General features: G+C 31.1%; 1 protein-coding gene across 1 annotated transcript in view; it reads right to left on the bottom strand.

The window, feature by feature from the left end:
* Positions 1-14,474, bottom strand: part of LOC106467125 (septin-7-like) — a 22,997-nt gene extending 8,523 nt beyond the window's left edge. The window contains exons 1-10 of the mRNA XM_013927444.2: positions 14,342-14,474; positions 13,901-14,001; positions 13,640-13,774; positions 12,359-12,476; positions 10,886-10,978; positions 10,361-10,457; positions 8,931-8,982; positions 7,587-7,700; positions 4,823-4,958; positions 4,442-4,599 (exon numbers count right to left, since the gene is read on the bottom strand). Coding sequence (XP_013782898.1) covers positions 4,442-4,599; positions 4,823-4,958; positions 7,587-7,700; positions 8,931-8,982; positions 10,361-10,457; positions 10,886-10,978; positions 12,359-12,476; positions 13,640-13,774; positions 13,901-14,001; positions 14,342-14,410 — 1,073 coding nt within the window. The 5' untranslated portion in view covers positions 14,411-14,474. The remainder of the gene's footprint in view (positions 1-4,441; positions 4,600-4,822; positions 4,959-7,586; positions 7,701-8,930; positions 8,983-10,360; positions 10,458-10,885; positions 10,979-12,358; positions 12,477-13,639; positions 13,775-13,900; positions 14,002-14,341) is intronic.
* Between the last annotated feature and the right edge of the window lie 382 nt (positions 14,475-14,856).

The raw sequence follows: 14,856 nt of genomic DNA on the forward strand, positions 1-14,856 counted from the left end.
ACAAGTTTTATAACAATAGTAGCTATCGACTTTCATCAACAAAAGTTTTTAATATTTTCACATTCCAATATTGATATTCACAATATTGTAATGAGTTTTCAAATAGACTGGGATAAATAATTTCTACTGAAATACACCTGTGTTCAAAAACTGCATAATATTACTTTTTACCCTGTAAATTTCGGTTTTATAAGGGCTAAAAGGGGGCAAGATATAAGATAATATCACACCCAGTAATGAGATAAAAAAAAAACTTTCATTAAATTACTTGAAATTGTAAGAAGTGTTTATCTAACTGAATGGATTATGTAGAGATGAAGCTTTAACTGGTGAAACAATAGATTTTATTCACAAGGCACTGTGTAGGATACATAAATCATCATTAATAGGTTTCCCATTGTTTTAATAATTTTTAACTATGATTCATCACATAATGCTACATCTCAATACTCAGCTACTGATTTTATGAAATTCAACTTTTAAATAAACTGTCTCTTTCATCATGGTAGTCCAAAGCTTCCTGGTGAAGAACGTTTACAAGAAAGACTGAATTTTGTTTTCTAAAGTCCACATTATAACTCTTTTTCAATGGTTTTCACCAATACCAAAGTACCCTAAGCCAACGACAAATATTAAATCGTAATGAGCCAAGAAATATAAACATAAGCTTTTTTATTTATGTCTAAATTATCATTCATAAAAAAATAGGCCAGAAATTAAATTTAAACCAGATGAAATTCTCCAGTCTCAAGATTATAACAATATTTGATTTGGTAACCAAACTGCATTCCTAATATAAAACAAAATGGCTGAAGCATTTGCCAAATATTTATTTTCTTGTAAATGTTTTTATTCTGATTAGCCATTATATTTCTCTATGTAAAATATTAGTAAAGACAGTCTGAAGCTGTTACCAAATTATATGACACCCGATTATTTCTTTACACTCACTAACTATACTGAATTAATTATTATCATTTGCTAATTATCTATTCCAGTTAAATGCCAACTCATGTCTGTCCAACCACAGTCCACTCTTTTGTTCATTTACATCAAAGTGCTTTACTAACTGCTAATAAAACAATTCTTTGTACTTTATGGGTACACTAACTTGTCTAAAAGTCAGTAATAGAGAACTATGGGTGTTTTAAAAGTTTCATACGTCTTTACCCTGATCATTAAACAAAGAATATCTTCAAGCTTCTTCATCAAATCATTAATGAATAATAACAACTGAAAATATATTACTTATTGAGAAATACAAAATGTATCTTTACAATACTACCAATGATTAATTATTCAAGAAGAATCACTGCCCAATAGTTCCTGTTATTGGGTGTGGTATTGACTGAATAATTAACTTTTTTCATAACGATATTTAATATACATTACTTAATAACAACATAAAAAAAATCTATAAAATTTGCCAAAAACAAAATCTAGTTTGGAAAATAAATACAAATGGTGTACAACAGTGTAATGCGAATTAAAAATTGAACAAATGAAAATTATTTTATAAACTGAAGATAAAAAATTTAACATCCAAATATTTGGTTCAATAAAACCATACAAAAAATATTAATTCAGGACACTCCCATTAGAAAATTACATACAACACACACACAGTAAGTTCAAGTTTTTGATTTATAATTATAATTAATTTCAAGCAAACAAATTACGGATTTACATGTACAGTGCTACCCTTTTATGTTGACACTGTTGAGCCCACGTAAAGTTTATTGACTTGACGTTGCCGTTTCAAGATGGTGCAAGTTACATTTATTATTCCCCCCCTATTTTTCTTGTGTTTTCCACAATAATACCACAGAGACACACATTGTTTAACCAGTACTGCTTGTGATACACTTAGAATCATATATAATATTTTGTTCATTGACTTTCAAATACTTATATTTGGACTATTCTTCATAAAAAATTACATTGTTATAGCTGGTCACAGATTCTCATCAACACATGTTGAATGATAATAGACAGACTTTCTGACTGATTACTTCCAGCAATGTCAACTCTCATTAAGAAATTGTCTGTTTGTTTTTCAAATTTCACACAAACCTACACGAAGGCTATCTGTGCTAGCCATCCCTAATTTAGCAGTGTAAGACTAGAGGAAGACAGCTAGTCATCACCACCCACCATTAACTCTTGGGCTACTCTTTTACCAACAAACAGTGGGATTGACCATCACATTATAATGCCCCCATGGCTGAAAGGGGCGAGCATATTTGGTAGGACGGGGAATCGAACCCGCGACCTGCAGATTGCAAGTCAAGCTCGTTAGTCACCTGGCCTGTTACGAAATGCAATTAACGTATCCTTTGGCACCTGTCATCCTATACATGTATTTTTTTTAATTTTCCAAAAGCCAATTAAAAAAATATATACTCTCGCTTATAACAATTTATTATTGTTTTTGTGCCCATGATTTTTTTTATTTTCAAAGTAGAATGCACATTAACAAACATCTCAAATTATCAAACACATATGGGGAGAGAAATTCCACAGATGAAATGAACTTTTACTCAAAATTGGCTCAAATATGAAACAATCATATTATATTATTTGAAATCTTTACTAAAAGTTTGCTAAATTTCATTAAGATAATTTTTCAACAATAAAAGTTATAGTATGTAAACTTATGTGGTGATGAAAAGTTTGGTCATTTTGACTGATCCGTATTCAGAGGGTTAGTAGGGGATTTGTTCAACAATGAAGCACAAAGACATAAAGAAACAATGAATGTTGAAGTGTTGAGATCAGAATTTCATGTCCACGTCAACCATTACTCTTATAAATCAACATCAAAACAACAAAGCACTTTTTGCTATAGTAAAGAGAATCAAGGAGTGGGAATTTAGAATTCAGTTAACAAAAGCGAGAAGTCGACTTAAGTGAGTAGCACTATATGTATAGTAAGTCTCCAAATCACCTGCTTTGTAACTGGTACAATTCCCTGTTCCAATAATTTACCACTCTATGAATCATTTCAGGGTAACAATTTTGCAATTTACATAAAATTCCTCTAGGCTTTATTGGTCGAATAAATGAGTAAAACCGTCTCTGTAGGTAAAATTCTTAGTAAAGCTCGACTGTTCAACTTTTGTTAATAAAACAAAAACCATTTCAAAACAGACTGATATACATTTAATCTATACAGCTGTAACTTTATGCACAAAACAATTTTGTTCTTTGCTTTCTAAAACTCAAATGTACAGGGCCTTTGCAGTTTAAAACTGTGCTGCTATGATGAGGCTCGTAACACGATGTGCTATCAATTTAACTCCTCCAACTGCCTCTCATAAATCCTGCACAGAGGACTGAACTATACATCCTATTAACTTAATTAAAAACATTTATTATTACTGCTCAGAAGAACTAGTCCTAATATAAAACATTTTAAGTATCACTGATTTTTCAAAAACGATACGCTCCTTTAAAAAAAATCAAAGAGGAAGTCATAATTGTCTGATCAAATTAAGAACCATGAATAGTTAAAACACACACTTATCAAGTTTGAATAGTTTGTTAGGTCTGGGATATAATTTACTGCCTAAAATCACAGAGATGTTTTGTCATCATCTTCAATTTAGTTCATATTTTCATAGTATTCTAACCTAAGCCTGAACCATAAAAGTTATACACGACCTCTGTTTTAGAAAGTATGGATGTAGCATTTACGTCTACCTGGGTGGATTTATGATTTATAAATAAAGTTTAGAAAAATATTGTACACTTGAGGCTTTGTGGGAAATGTCTTGAGATACTCCCTTGCAGCACAGTCATCATCAACTAGCTCTTATCCTAAAATTTTGTGGTCTGCATCGTACAACATTAAATTTTTAAAGTACTTTTATATCACATTGTAAAACAATATACTTCAGTAACCATATTTTGTTTGTTTGAAATTTCACACAATGCTACATGATGGCTATCTGCACTAGGCATCCATAATTTCACAGTGTGTTTGTTTGTTTGGAATTAAGTGCAAAGCTAAAAAATGGGCTATCTGTGCTTTGTCAACCATGGGTATCAAAACCAGGTTTATAGCCTTGTAAGTCCGCAGACATACCGCTGTGCCACTGGGGGGCAATTTAGCAGTGAAAGACTAGAAGGAAGGCAGCTAGTCATCATCACCCACTCCTTTACCAACAAATAGTGGGATTGAGCATCACATTATAATGCCTCCATGGCAGAAAGGCTGAGCATGTTTGGTGGGACAGGAAATCGAACTTGTGACCCTCAGATTGCATGTCAAACACACTAACCACCTGCCCATGCAGGCCTAGCTATATTTTGAAAACACACATTTGTTTTCAACTGTCCTGTTGACTAGCAGTTTGGAACCACTGGTCTACATCATTCATTATTAGTACAAATGACAAACAGTTACACTAAACAAGACAAATGTGAAAAAAAAACTTACTCTTTTGAATTAACATCCACAGACATCTTATGAAAGGCAGTTTCACCATTAGCACTTTCAAACGCTGCTTTTTCCCTTTCAAACGTTTTCCTTTTTTCCTCTAATTCGTGTTTCTGCTGTTCTAAACTCTTAGCCATATGCTCATGTCTACGCTGAAGCTACCAATGAATTGAAAACTGGATATAGTTTTTATCAGGTTTGAAGTTACCTCTATTAAAACAGGTTTATCCTGTCAACTAACACGTTTTGTAATTGAATAAGATAACACGGGTATCTGACAGATTTACAAAATTCTTTAAGAATGTACAAATTCCATCAGTTAACATATATATTACTCATATACAGATAATAAACAAGTTTGTTTGACTTTTTCCTACTTACATCTGTTTCTGAATCTTTTAATTTCTGAATTTTTTCTCTAACTTTCATTTCAAAAACCTGTTCCATTTCCTTTTCCATTTTCTTCATCTTAACAATATGTTCTTTCTTTTCTTCTTCCATCTGTGAAAAAGGGTTCCTAATGGATTAAAACAAAAGGTCAATTATTCCATCTGTGAAATAGAGTTCCTAATGGATAAAACAAAAGGTCAATTATTCCATCTGTGAAATAGAGTTCCTAATGGATTAAAACAAAAGGTCAATTATTCCATCTGTGAAATAGAGTTCCTAATGGATTAAAACAAAAGGTCAACTATTCCATCTGTGAAATAGAGTTCCTAATGGATAAAAACAAAAGGACAATTATTCCATCTGTGAAATAGAGTTCCTAATGGATTAAAACAAAAGGACAATTATTCCGTCTGTGAAATAGAGTTCCTAATATCATTGTTGTTTTATTTCATTGTTAAGGAAAATAAAGCCACATCAGAAAAAACAAGATATTTCCATTAAATTTTTACCTTTTTTTTTAAGCTGTCTTTATCTCTTTCATTTAATTTCTGGTCAACCTTCTATGAAAGATAATGAATCAACTGGTTTTTTTCTAACAGCATGTTCTAAAAATTCTTATATTTAATTTTTTCACAATCAATTTAAATTAAACTGAAGGATAAAGCATAGTAAGTTCAACTCTGATAACAGAGTTAGCACAGGATCACACAAAATAGGTGCAATGAATTCCAACAATAAAACAGTTACTTATTCTTAAGCGCTTGAATTTTGGTTCTTTTTTTAAAATTCATTGCATAATAAGTTCACTAACAATAAATTTATTTAAAAAAACTTCATTATCACATGCAAGCTGTTTTTTTTTAACAGAAGTCAAAGTTTATTCATAAACCTGAGAAAACTATTACTACCTATTATTAATTCCACTTGTGTTACATAATTGGAATTTTCTAGCTGAACAGCACCTTACGTGGACAGAGTTAAATCACCAGTACAGTGACCCTTAGGATTCAGGCCTAGCCTTCTCTAATTCTGAACTAATGACTAGAGGGAAGGCAGCCAGCCAACCAGCCAGTAGAAACCACTACCATAATGATTTTGTCCAATGTTTTGAAATGAAAAACAGGACTGGCCGACATATGTATAATGTGCCAACAAGTGAAAAGTGTGACATCATGTCTTGAACCTTGGGCCTTTTACTCTGAAGCCCACTAACTGCTATGCCACACACAATCATATAAGATAAAGTCATATTTTAAATAAGTTTATACTAAGATACTTTGTATTGAGCAGTATTATTTACCAGAGTGAATACATCTGAAAACACCTTGATTTATTTACCTCTACTTTAAATTAACGCTTCTTCAAATTATGTTGAAGCCGATACAGTTTGTTACATAACTTACAATTAACCACAAAAACCATTCATATACCCGTGCCATTATTTCAGAAAAACAGTAAAAATCTTTATAACCAATAAAATCATAAAACCTCAACTTTAATGGCAATACCATGAAGCTAGAAACCCAAAAAAATTTCGGACTTCAAATTTAATATTGAATAAGAAAAGTGTACGAAAATAATAAGAAAAGAAAAACGTTAACTTAACAAAACACAACAGCGAAGACCTGTTTATAAATTAAACTGTACAACACCATAGATCACATACACAAGATTAACAGCTCAAAACTTTCAAAGAGTTGGCTCAACAAATGCAACAAAAATAAACATCAGAAGTTTAGAAGAGCCTAAAATAATAATATGATTGTTTCAGATAAACAAGATGTGCCAGTAATCACAGGAGTAAATGTGCCAGTCATGCCATCAGAAGGTAATAATAAACATTTGTCACTTTTCTCATTAATTTATTTTCTTTGCAGCTTAGTTTAAATTAATAAATAATTTTATGGTTATTCTTTAAATCACAGGAGTAAATGTGCCAGTCATGCCATCAGAAGGTAATAATAAACATTTGTCACTTTTCTCATTAATTTATTTTCTTTGCAGCTTAGTTTAAATTAATAAATAATTTTATGGTTATTCTTTAAAATCTTTGTTTTTCCCTATTATTATTATTATTATTTTATAAAACTCTAATTAATGTCTTTCCTGTTAAAATTTCTATTTCCATCTACATATCATTCCACTGCTCTGTCACACTTCTTATTCCACACAATTTCCCTCTATGGTCATGGGATAATGTGGTCTTTATTATTATTACTGTTATTAATAATTACTGCTTACCTTTCTCTAAAATCCTATTTTTTATATTATCTATTCTTTTAAACAATTCTCACCATTGTGTTTTCTGTTAATACTTTTACTTCCTCTTTACTTATTATTCCATTACTTCTTTACTACACACACTTCTTATGATACACATTCTTTGGAGTCATGGGTTAATGCAGTCTTTATTATTACTGTTATTAATAATTCCTGCTTACCTGACACAGCCTTTATTAATTGGGTCACATGCTTACACCTTCATTTTTTTTTGCTCTCAATAAAGAAGGTTCCATCCGTCAAACTTCAAAGTGCTTACGAATTTCTTTAACACAGTTCTATTCATTTATGTTTATTGATGCATGAATGTTTATATATATGTATAAAAGTTTGAAATATTACTAAAACGTTAAAAGTCTGAAAAGCTAGGTTTGAGTTAAAAATAGTCCATTCAAAAAAAAAGGTGTAAGAAACAAAAAATCATTCAAAAAATGATTTGGTAAAAAAAAAGGGGAAGGGATGCAGAAGAACTAACTTATTTGTTATGACACTCGGTGCGCCATCTGCTCCAACACCTGCAAGTTTCTGGCACCTGTAGTTTTCATAATGCACATTGTTGGTGACTTCCGTAAGATCTTGCATATGAGTCCTGCAACAAAGAAACAATTCCACTTTTTCTCAACTTATCATATCAACTGAACAAAAATATACAGTGAGAATTTCTATACATTTTTCTAATAATCAGGGAAAATATCATCTAGATAGAATTTTTTACTTTTATTTCTTTATATTTTCCTGTTATTGGACTCTCCAACACATGTCAAACAATCTTAATGTCACAGAATCCACTTAATTCTCCATTAAAACATAAAACTATAAGTGAACGCTTACATCAAAGCAATTGCTGGTTGTTGAATTATTTTCACAATTATGACAATAGTATGTCTACTCTTTTGATTGATATTATTACATAATAACAGTCAAAAAAAGATTACATACGAATTCGCCAAAAAATATTAAAGGCAAGATAAATTTTGTTTATAACCTTAATTGAATATTAAAAGGCAAAATACATTTTGGTTACAACTTTCCTCAAATACTATTCTATAGTCTATAAAGCCAGAAGTATAAAATAAAATGATTGTACTTATGAAAAGCATTATAAAAATAACTCTAATTAGGCTTAGCATTTGTAAATTTAAAGAAATATCCACATCATATATCTTGAAATGCAGTATTTTACAAATGAATCTTGATACGACACTAAGCACATTCAAAAGTTAGGGAGGTAACAGAAGTTGGTCCAGATAAGAGAGACCAATTTCAGTGTAAACCAAAATGCAGAGATGTAGGTTTAATAACTGAGTTTTACATGTTTAACCCTCTTTATACTGTCTTGGTTATTTAGATCAAAATAGTAACCATCATGTAACCCTGAAGCTATACATATCATAACTTTTAATATAATAAGTGTATCTTCACCAAATGTGGCAAGCTCTTAGTAAATGTCTTTTGTTCACAAAATATCAGACTTTTTAATTAATTATTTTTACAAACAATTTGTCTGTGAATTTATGGAGTCAGAGTCTGAGTCAGACTCTGATTAGTCTGAATGCAAGGTGATTTTCATATTAAAATTCAAAATACGTTTTTCATCTTAAAGTTTTAAATGAATATCAATAAGATTCAGTGTTGATAAAAATCAACCCTAATTTTATCTAAGATTGTTGGCAGTACTTTACTGAATCTTGATTTATTCGAAATATTCAATTTAGAAACAAAATAATAACACACACAAATGACCTATAACTTTTATAACTCTAACTAAGCACGTTTTCTCAACACTACATACATCTTTAGCTCCATCCATGTTACTCACCTAATCAGCATGTTTCTCAGTGCAATAAAATCACAGTGTTCCAAGTTTTCGACTAGAAAATAAAAGTATCTCAGTCAACAACATTTCAACCAAAACACGGCACGAAATACAAAAGCATACCATTTACATAGGTTTCATAACGAATAATATTACTTTTAGAAGATTTCTGCCAATGATAATTTTGTATGTTAAAAGTACAGGGAAAGATGGTTCTTACACAGTTGTTAACAGTTAAACAACATTTTAAAAACCAATGAAAAATAACAACAAACTTAGAGAAAAGAAGGCTAGAAAAAATAATGGAGTGAAAGTATTGTTAGTGAGAAGAAACATGATTAATATTTCAACTATATAACTGCCATGATGATTGAGGTTTTCAATTTATTAAAGTACTTTAAATCTATATTTTCTAAGTTAAAAAAAATATGCTTTAATTGAAGATTTTTTTAAACAAGCCTTAAAGGCTAAAAATATTAATATGATCTTATAGAACTGTATAAAATGTACCAAGTTTTTATTTTCGTTTATCTCACATTATAAAATCAGGACCTCGGATGAAGACAGCTTGAAAAATATAACAACAAAAACTGGACTTTGTTCAGTATTACATCAAGTGACTTACTATAAGTTAAAATTTTCAGAAATCACTAAATCAAAATTTTATAAATTAAAACTAATGGTTTTCTGTTTTTGCTTAGATTATGGTGATTGCTTGAGAAATTCAGTCAGGAAAAAAAATTTAAAAAATCTAGGTTGGTGCTTGAAATGCTAAGTTTTTGAAAGTAAGAAATTTCAAATGGAAAAAGACAAAAATATTTTATTGTTTGTTTTGAATTTCGTGCAAAGCTACACAAGGGCTATCTGCACTAGCCGTCCCTAATTTAACAGTGTAAGACTAGAGGGAAGGCAGCTAGTCATCATCACCCACCGCCAACTCTTGGGCTACTCCGTTACCAACGAATAATGGGATTGACTGTCACATTATAATGCCCCCCACAGCTGAAAGGGTGAACATGTTTGGTGGGACAGGGATTCAAACCCACGACTCGCAGATTGCAAGTCGAGCTCCCTAACCACTTGGCCATGACGGGCTACAATATTTTATATATATATAATACATGTGTGTGTGTGTTACAAGTTTTAATTTTCTTGAATGATTAATTTTAAAGCATCACAGTATTATTTTAACTTAAGAGAACATTTACTTCACAGAGATAAGTTCATCATTTCAGTAGATATTTACTCAACACTCATGAACTGCAGTCACTAAAAGATTGTGAAAACATCAATGTAAACAACAATTTCATATAGTTTGTACATTGTTACCTAAATCAAGCTGTTCTTTCTTACACTTTCAGGAAAAAATTGTGTAAGCAACTGTTTCTATATGGAGTCGAAGAATATAATCGTTATCTTCGAGAAGAACTTACCTTCCACGACACCCCAAGGGTACCTCCTTCCTTGTACTTTCTTTCCATTTACTTCAACTATAGTGTTGCTTCCTACAACTGCAAATGGCACCCGTGCCTAGAAAAAAAAAAGAGTGTACATTTTTTTATATTAAAACATACATAGATTGTATGCTTCACACCAGTTCTCAATATGCATTAAAAATTAATAACAGTCACATGAATTCCCACAGTATCACCTTTCTCAATCATATATGTCAAAGAAACTCCATAACCTCTCCAGAAAAAGACAGTCACAAGTCACAGGAACTCCCACAATATCACTCTTATCAAAACAATCTTTAAAGAAACTCCATAAACTCTCCAAAAAAAAATAGTCACAAGTCATAAAAGCTCCAATTATGTCCCTTCCCTCTCAGAAAAATGTCACAGAAACTCCCAAGATATCCCATCACAAACATTTAGTCAAGTCTTCTTTCAAAAAATTTACAACCGATTTGTTGAGCTAATTGAAACATACATATGGAAATATTTAGCTGATCTTACTTTCATAATCTTCTGTAACTTTTTTTCTTCTTCATCATCACAGTCAGGAAACTCATAAATTTTTATCTTGTTCTGTGCTATCTCATTCATTATCTGAAAAGAATATAATCAAATATATATGTTTGCAATTATGTTTAGTGAATATGTAAGGTTTGGCAGTAAACTGATGTAAAGGGAGGGCAGCTAGTCAACACAATCCATCATCCACTCTTGGATTACTCTTTACCAAAGAACACTGAGATAGACTGTCACATTATAACACCCCTATATCTAAAAGAGAGAGAGAGCATGTTTGGTGACAAGGTTTAAATCCTGTGACCTGCAGGTTGCAAGTCGAGTGCCATAACCATCAGGCTATGCCACACCATTAATATACAAGTAGATAAACTGATAGTTTGTTTGTTTATATTATAAAATATAGCAGAAAGAACAATTTGAAGGAAGTGAATGTAGATTCGATGTTTGTTTGTTTTGGATATTCACACAAAGTTACTCAAAAGGTATCTGGGCTAGCTGTTTCTAATTTTAAACTGATAAACAAAGTGGAAGGCAGCTAGTCAACAGCATCCATTGCCAACCAACTCTTAATTGATTGGCTTTTAAATTTGACTGTCACTCTTATAATGCATCTATGGCCCAAAAATGCAAAGTGCAGTATTGTCACAATGGGATGAGAACCATGAACCTTTGGATTTACATTCTGGTACCCCAAATACAAGTCAACACCTGGAGTGAATATAGGAAACAACAATATGGTGTTAAATTTTTTTTCCTTTTTTTTAGCATTAATGATTTTAAAACTTAGACTTAAATTTCATAAATTTTAAGTATTTTTATTATGAAAAATATTGATTTTAAATACTAAAATCAATATTCTTCACAAATCAAAATACTTAAAATCAAATTTGTCTTTTCAATAGAGAAAGAGAGTTTCAATTTCAGACATGATTATTTTCCAAACCAATCATAACTAAGTAAACTCTTAAAGCTTTTCACCACTACAAAACTGATTTCAATAATTTGACTGAATCAAGCATACTTTGATGTCTTTTAACAAAATGCTCTCCAAATGACAATTACATAGTTACAGCCATCCTTACAAATAAGACTCTGTAAAAGGTAGTCTGATATTTTTTGAGCAAGAAACTTATTTTCATGTTCTTACAGTTTCTGTGTAAGTTATTCAACTTATGATATTTTTGTGTTTATTTTCTATAAAAATCAACATGCACACATTGAAAAACAACTATCACTTTTTAATAAATCAAGTGTAAAAGGCCACATTTTACCTTCAGTCTTATTTTTTTGTAATACCAGTAGATGCAGGTGTTTTTTTTTTCCCTATAGATGCTATTATGGCAGTATGACAAAATAACTGAACCAACAATAAACATAAAGTCACAAATAATGCTGGAAGAACTTGAAATTCTCACCAAACCTTTCCAGAAAATATCAAAACTTCTGACGACTTACCGTCCTTTTAAACAGAGTACACTCATCAGATGTCATAGTGTCAGCTTTGGCAATGAGGGGAATGATGTTGACTCTGTCATGTAGCCTCTTCATGAACTCGACATCAAGACTTTTTAAACTGTTATGGTAAGACAATCAATAAATTAAGGAATGATCAAATACCAGCTGCAGTGTAAGATTGTGATAACACACACATGATCAAATACCAGCTGCAGTGTAAGATTGTGATAACACACACATGATCAAATACCAGCTGCAGTGTAAGATTGTGATAACACACACATGATCAAATACCAGCTGCAGTGTAAGATTGTGATAACACACACATGATCAAATACCAGCTGCAGTGTAAGATTGTGATAACACACACATGATCAAATACCAGCTGCAGTGTAAGATTGTGATAACACACACATATATACCATATTTGCCCAAATATAATGCACACTTTTTTCCTCCAAATATCTCCCAAAAAATTTACTGCGCATTATAACCATGCACATTCAATTTTGTTAGGTATTTTACAAGAGGCTACCACTGAAAATCATTAAAGGTTTCAAAAAATGTTGCATATCCAATGCAATGGATTGGATGGATGATGACATGCTGTGAGAATCAGAAGAGGATGAAGCAAAGGTTCAAGGAAGTAAATGCAATGAATCCAATGGTAGCACTAATTCTAGTGATGACAAAGATATATGTGAAGATGAATGATTAGCTTAATGTACTACCACATACAAACTTTCCAATCAATTTTGTAAAATTGAGATGTAAAAAAAAATTCTGACGAAAGATTTCCAAAAATGTTGAATACATCGATAGTTGTTTACTGTATTTAGAAATCATTCAATACATTTTGTACAACTGATGTTTAAAAAAACAAATTTTCTTCAATTCAACCTTTCAAAATTGTGCATTATATTCGGGCAAATGGAGTATATTAAACATAAATGTACTATCTGTAAAAAAATAAGATCTCTTTCTTAATGGATTTCACTTTATCATAAAGTTCAGACTATCTTAAGAATTATGTAGTAGCCTAGATACAATTTTTTAAAAGTGCTTTATACAATATTTTGTAAATTAAATAAGAAACATAACAAATCGTTACATCTGATTCTTTGTTTAAATTTAGGAACATTACTTTTACAACATCCTGAAACAAGCAAAATGTAAAATTTTCTTGGTAATTATCACTGAGCTGGCATATTGTGTTCAGAGAAAAGTAAACAAAACATTGCCAAAACATATTTACTGAAATTTATTGCTGATGATACTAACCCATGGCCAGAAGGTGCAATGAAATAAAGACAGCAATGAACTCTGGAGTCTATTAAAGTACTGCGATGAACCCTAGACTCTGCATTAAGGTATTCCTCATATTTACTTTCAATATAGTTTGTTACTGGTTGCCAACTGTGAAGAAGACAGACAAATAAATAATGAGTTAAAAACAAAACTAAAAAAGTGGGCTGTAAATCTATTCTAAAATTAATGTTGAAAACCAGTGACTTTCACAAAACTTGGGTGGGTGAAACTTACCAATTACTGTTGTCTACAGCGTCACCAAAACCTGGTGTGTCAACAACAGTAAGGGTTAAATTGACACCATTCTCTTTCAGAAGAACCTTTGTTGTTTCAACCTGTGGAATGAATAAATAAAACAGTAAACCGATTTTGATATTATTAAACAATTAAACTGAGCCTGTCCTAAATAAGCCATGACATATAACACTTAAATATCAAAAAAGTCCAGGAAATCTTGGTTATCATTATGTGGACTCACATTAGACCTTCCAGTCGATATGCTTCTTTACCATTAACATTAAAATAATAAACCTTTAATACTCGATTATAATTAATCCACTTAAAATATAACATCTATACCATATATATAATAAATTATATTCCACGAATTCTTACAACTTATACTGATTAATTGGCCTCCAACTTTGGAATAAAAATTATATACAGTTTTCTTACTTGTACTGTTTTCTTCGGTCTATTGGATGGACCAGGATGTTCATTTGAATAAATATCTGCCAGAAACATGGAATTAATGAGGGTTGACTTTCCAAGACCCGACTCTCCTACAAGAGAAATGAATATAAACCTAGTTCAATCAAGGAATTAATGAGGGTTGACTTTACAAGACCTGACTATCATACAAGATAAATTAATATAAACCGAGTTCAATCAAGGAATTAATGAGGGTTGACTTTCCAAGACCCGACTATCATACAAGATAAATTAATATAAACCTAGTTAAATCAAGGAATTAATGAGGGTTGACTTTACAAGACCCGACTATCATACAAGATAAATTAATATAAACCGAGTTAAATCATGGAATTAATGAGGGTTGACTTTCCAAGACCCGACTCTCATACAAGAGAAATCAATATAAACCTAGTTCAATCAAGGAATTAATGAGGGTTGACTTTCCAAGACCCGACTCTCCTACAAGAGAATTTAATATAAACAATTATTTGGTGATT

The sequence above is a fragment of the Limulus polyphemus genome, unplaced genomic scaffold (assembly GCF_000517525.1).
Source record: "Limulus polyphemus unplaced genomic scaffold, Limulus_polyphemus-2.1.2 Scaffold2496, whole genome shotgun sequence".
Lineage (NCBI taxonomy): Eukaryota > Metazoa > Arthropoda > Merostomata > Xiphosura > Limulidae > Limulus > Limulus polyphemus.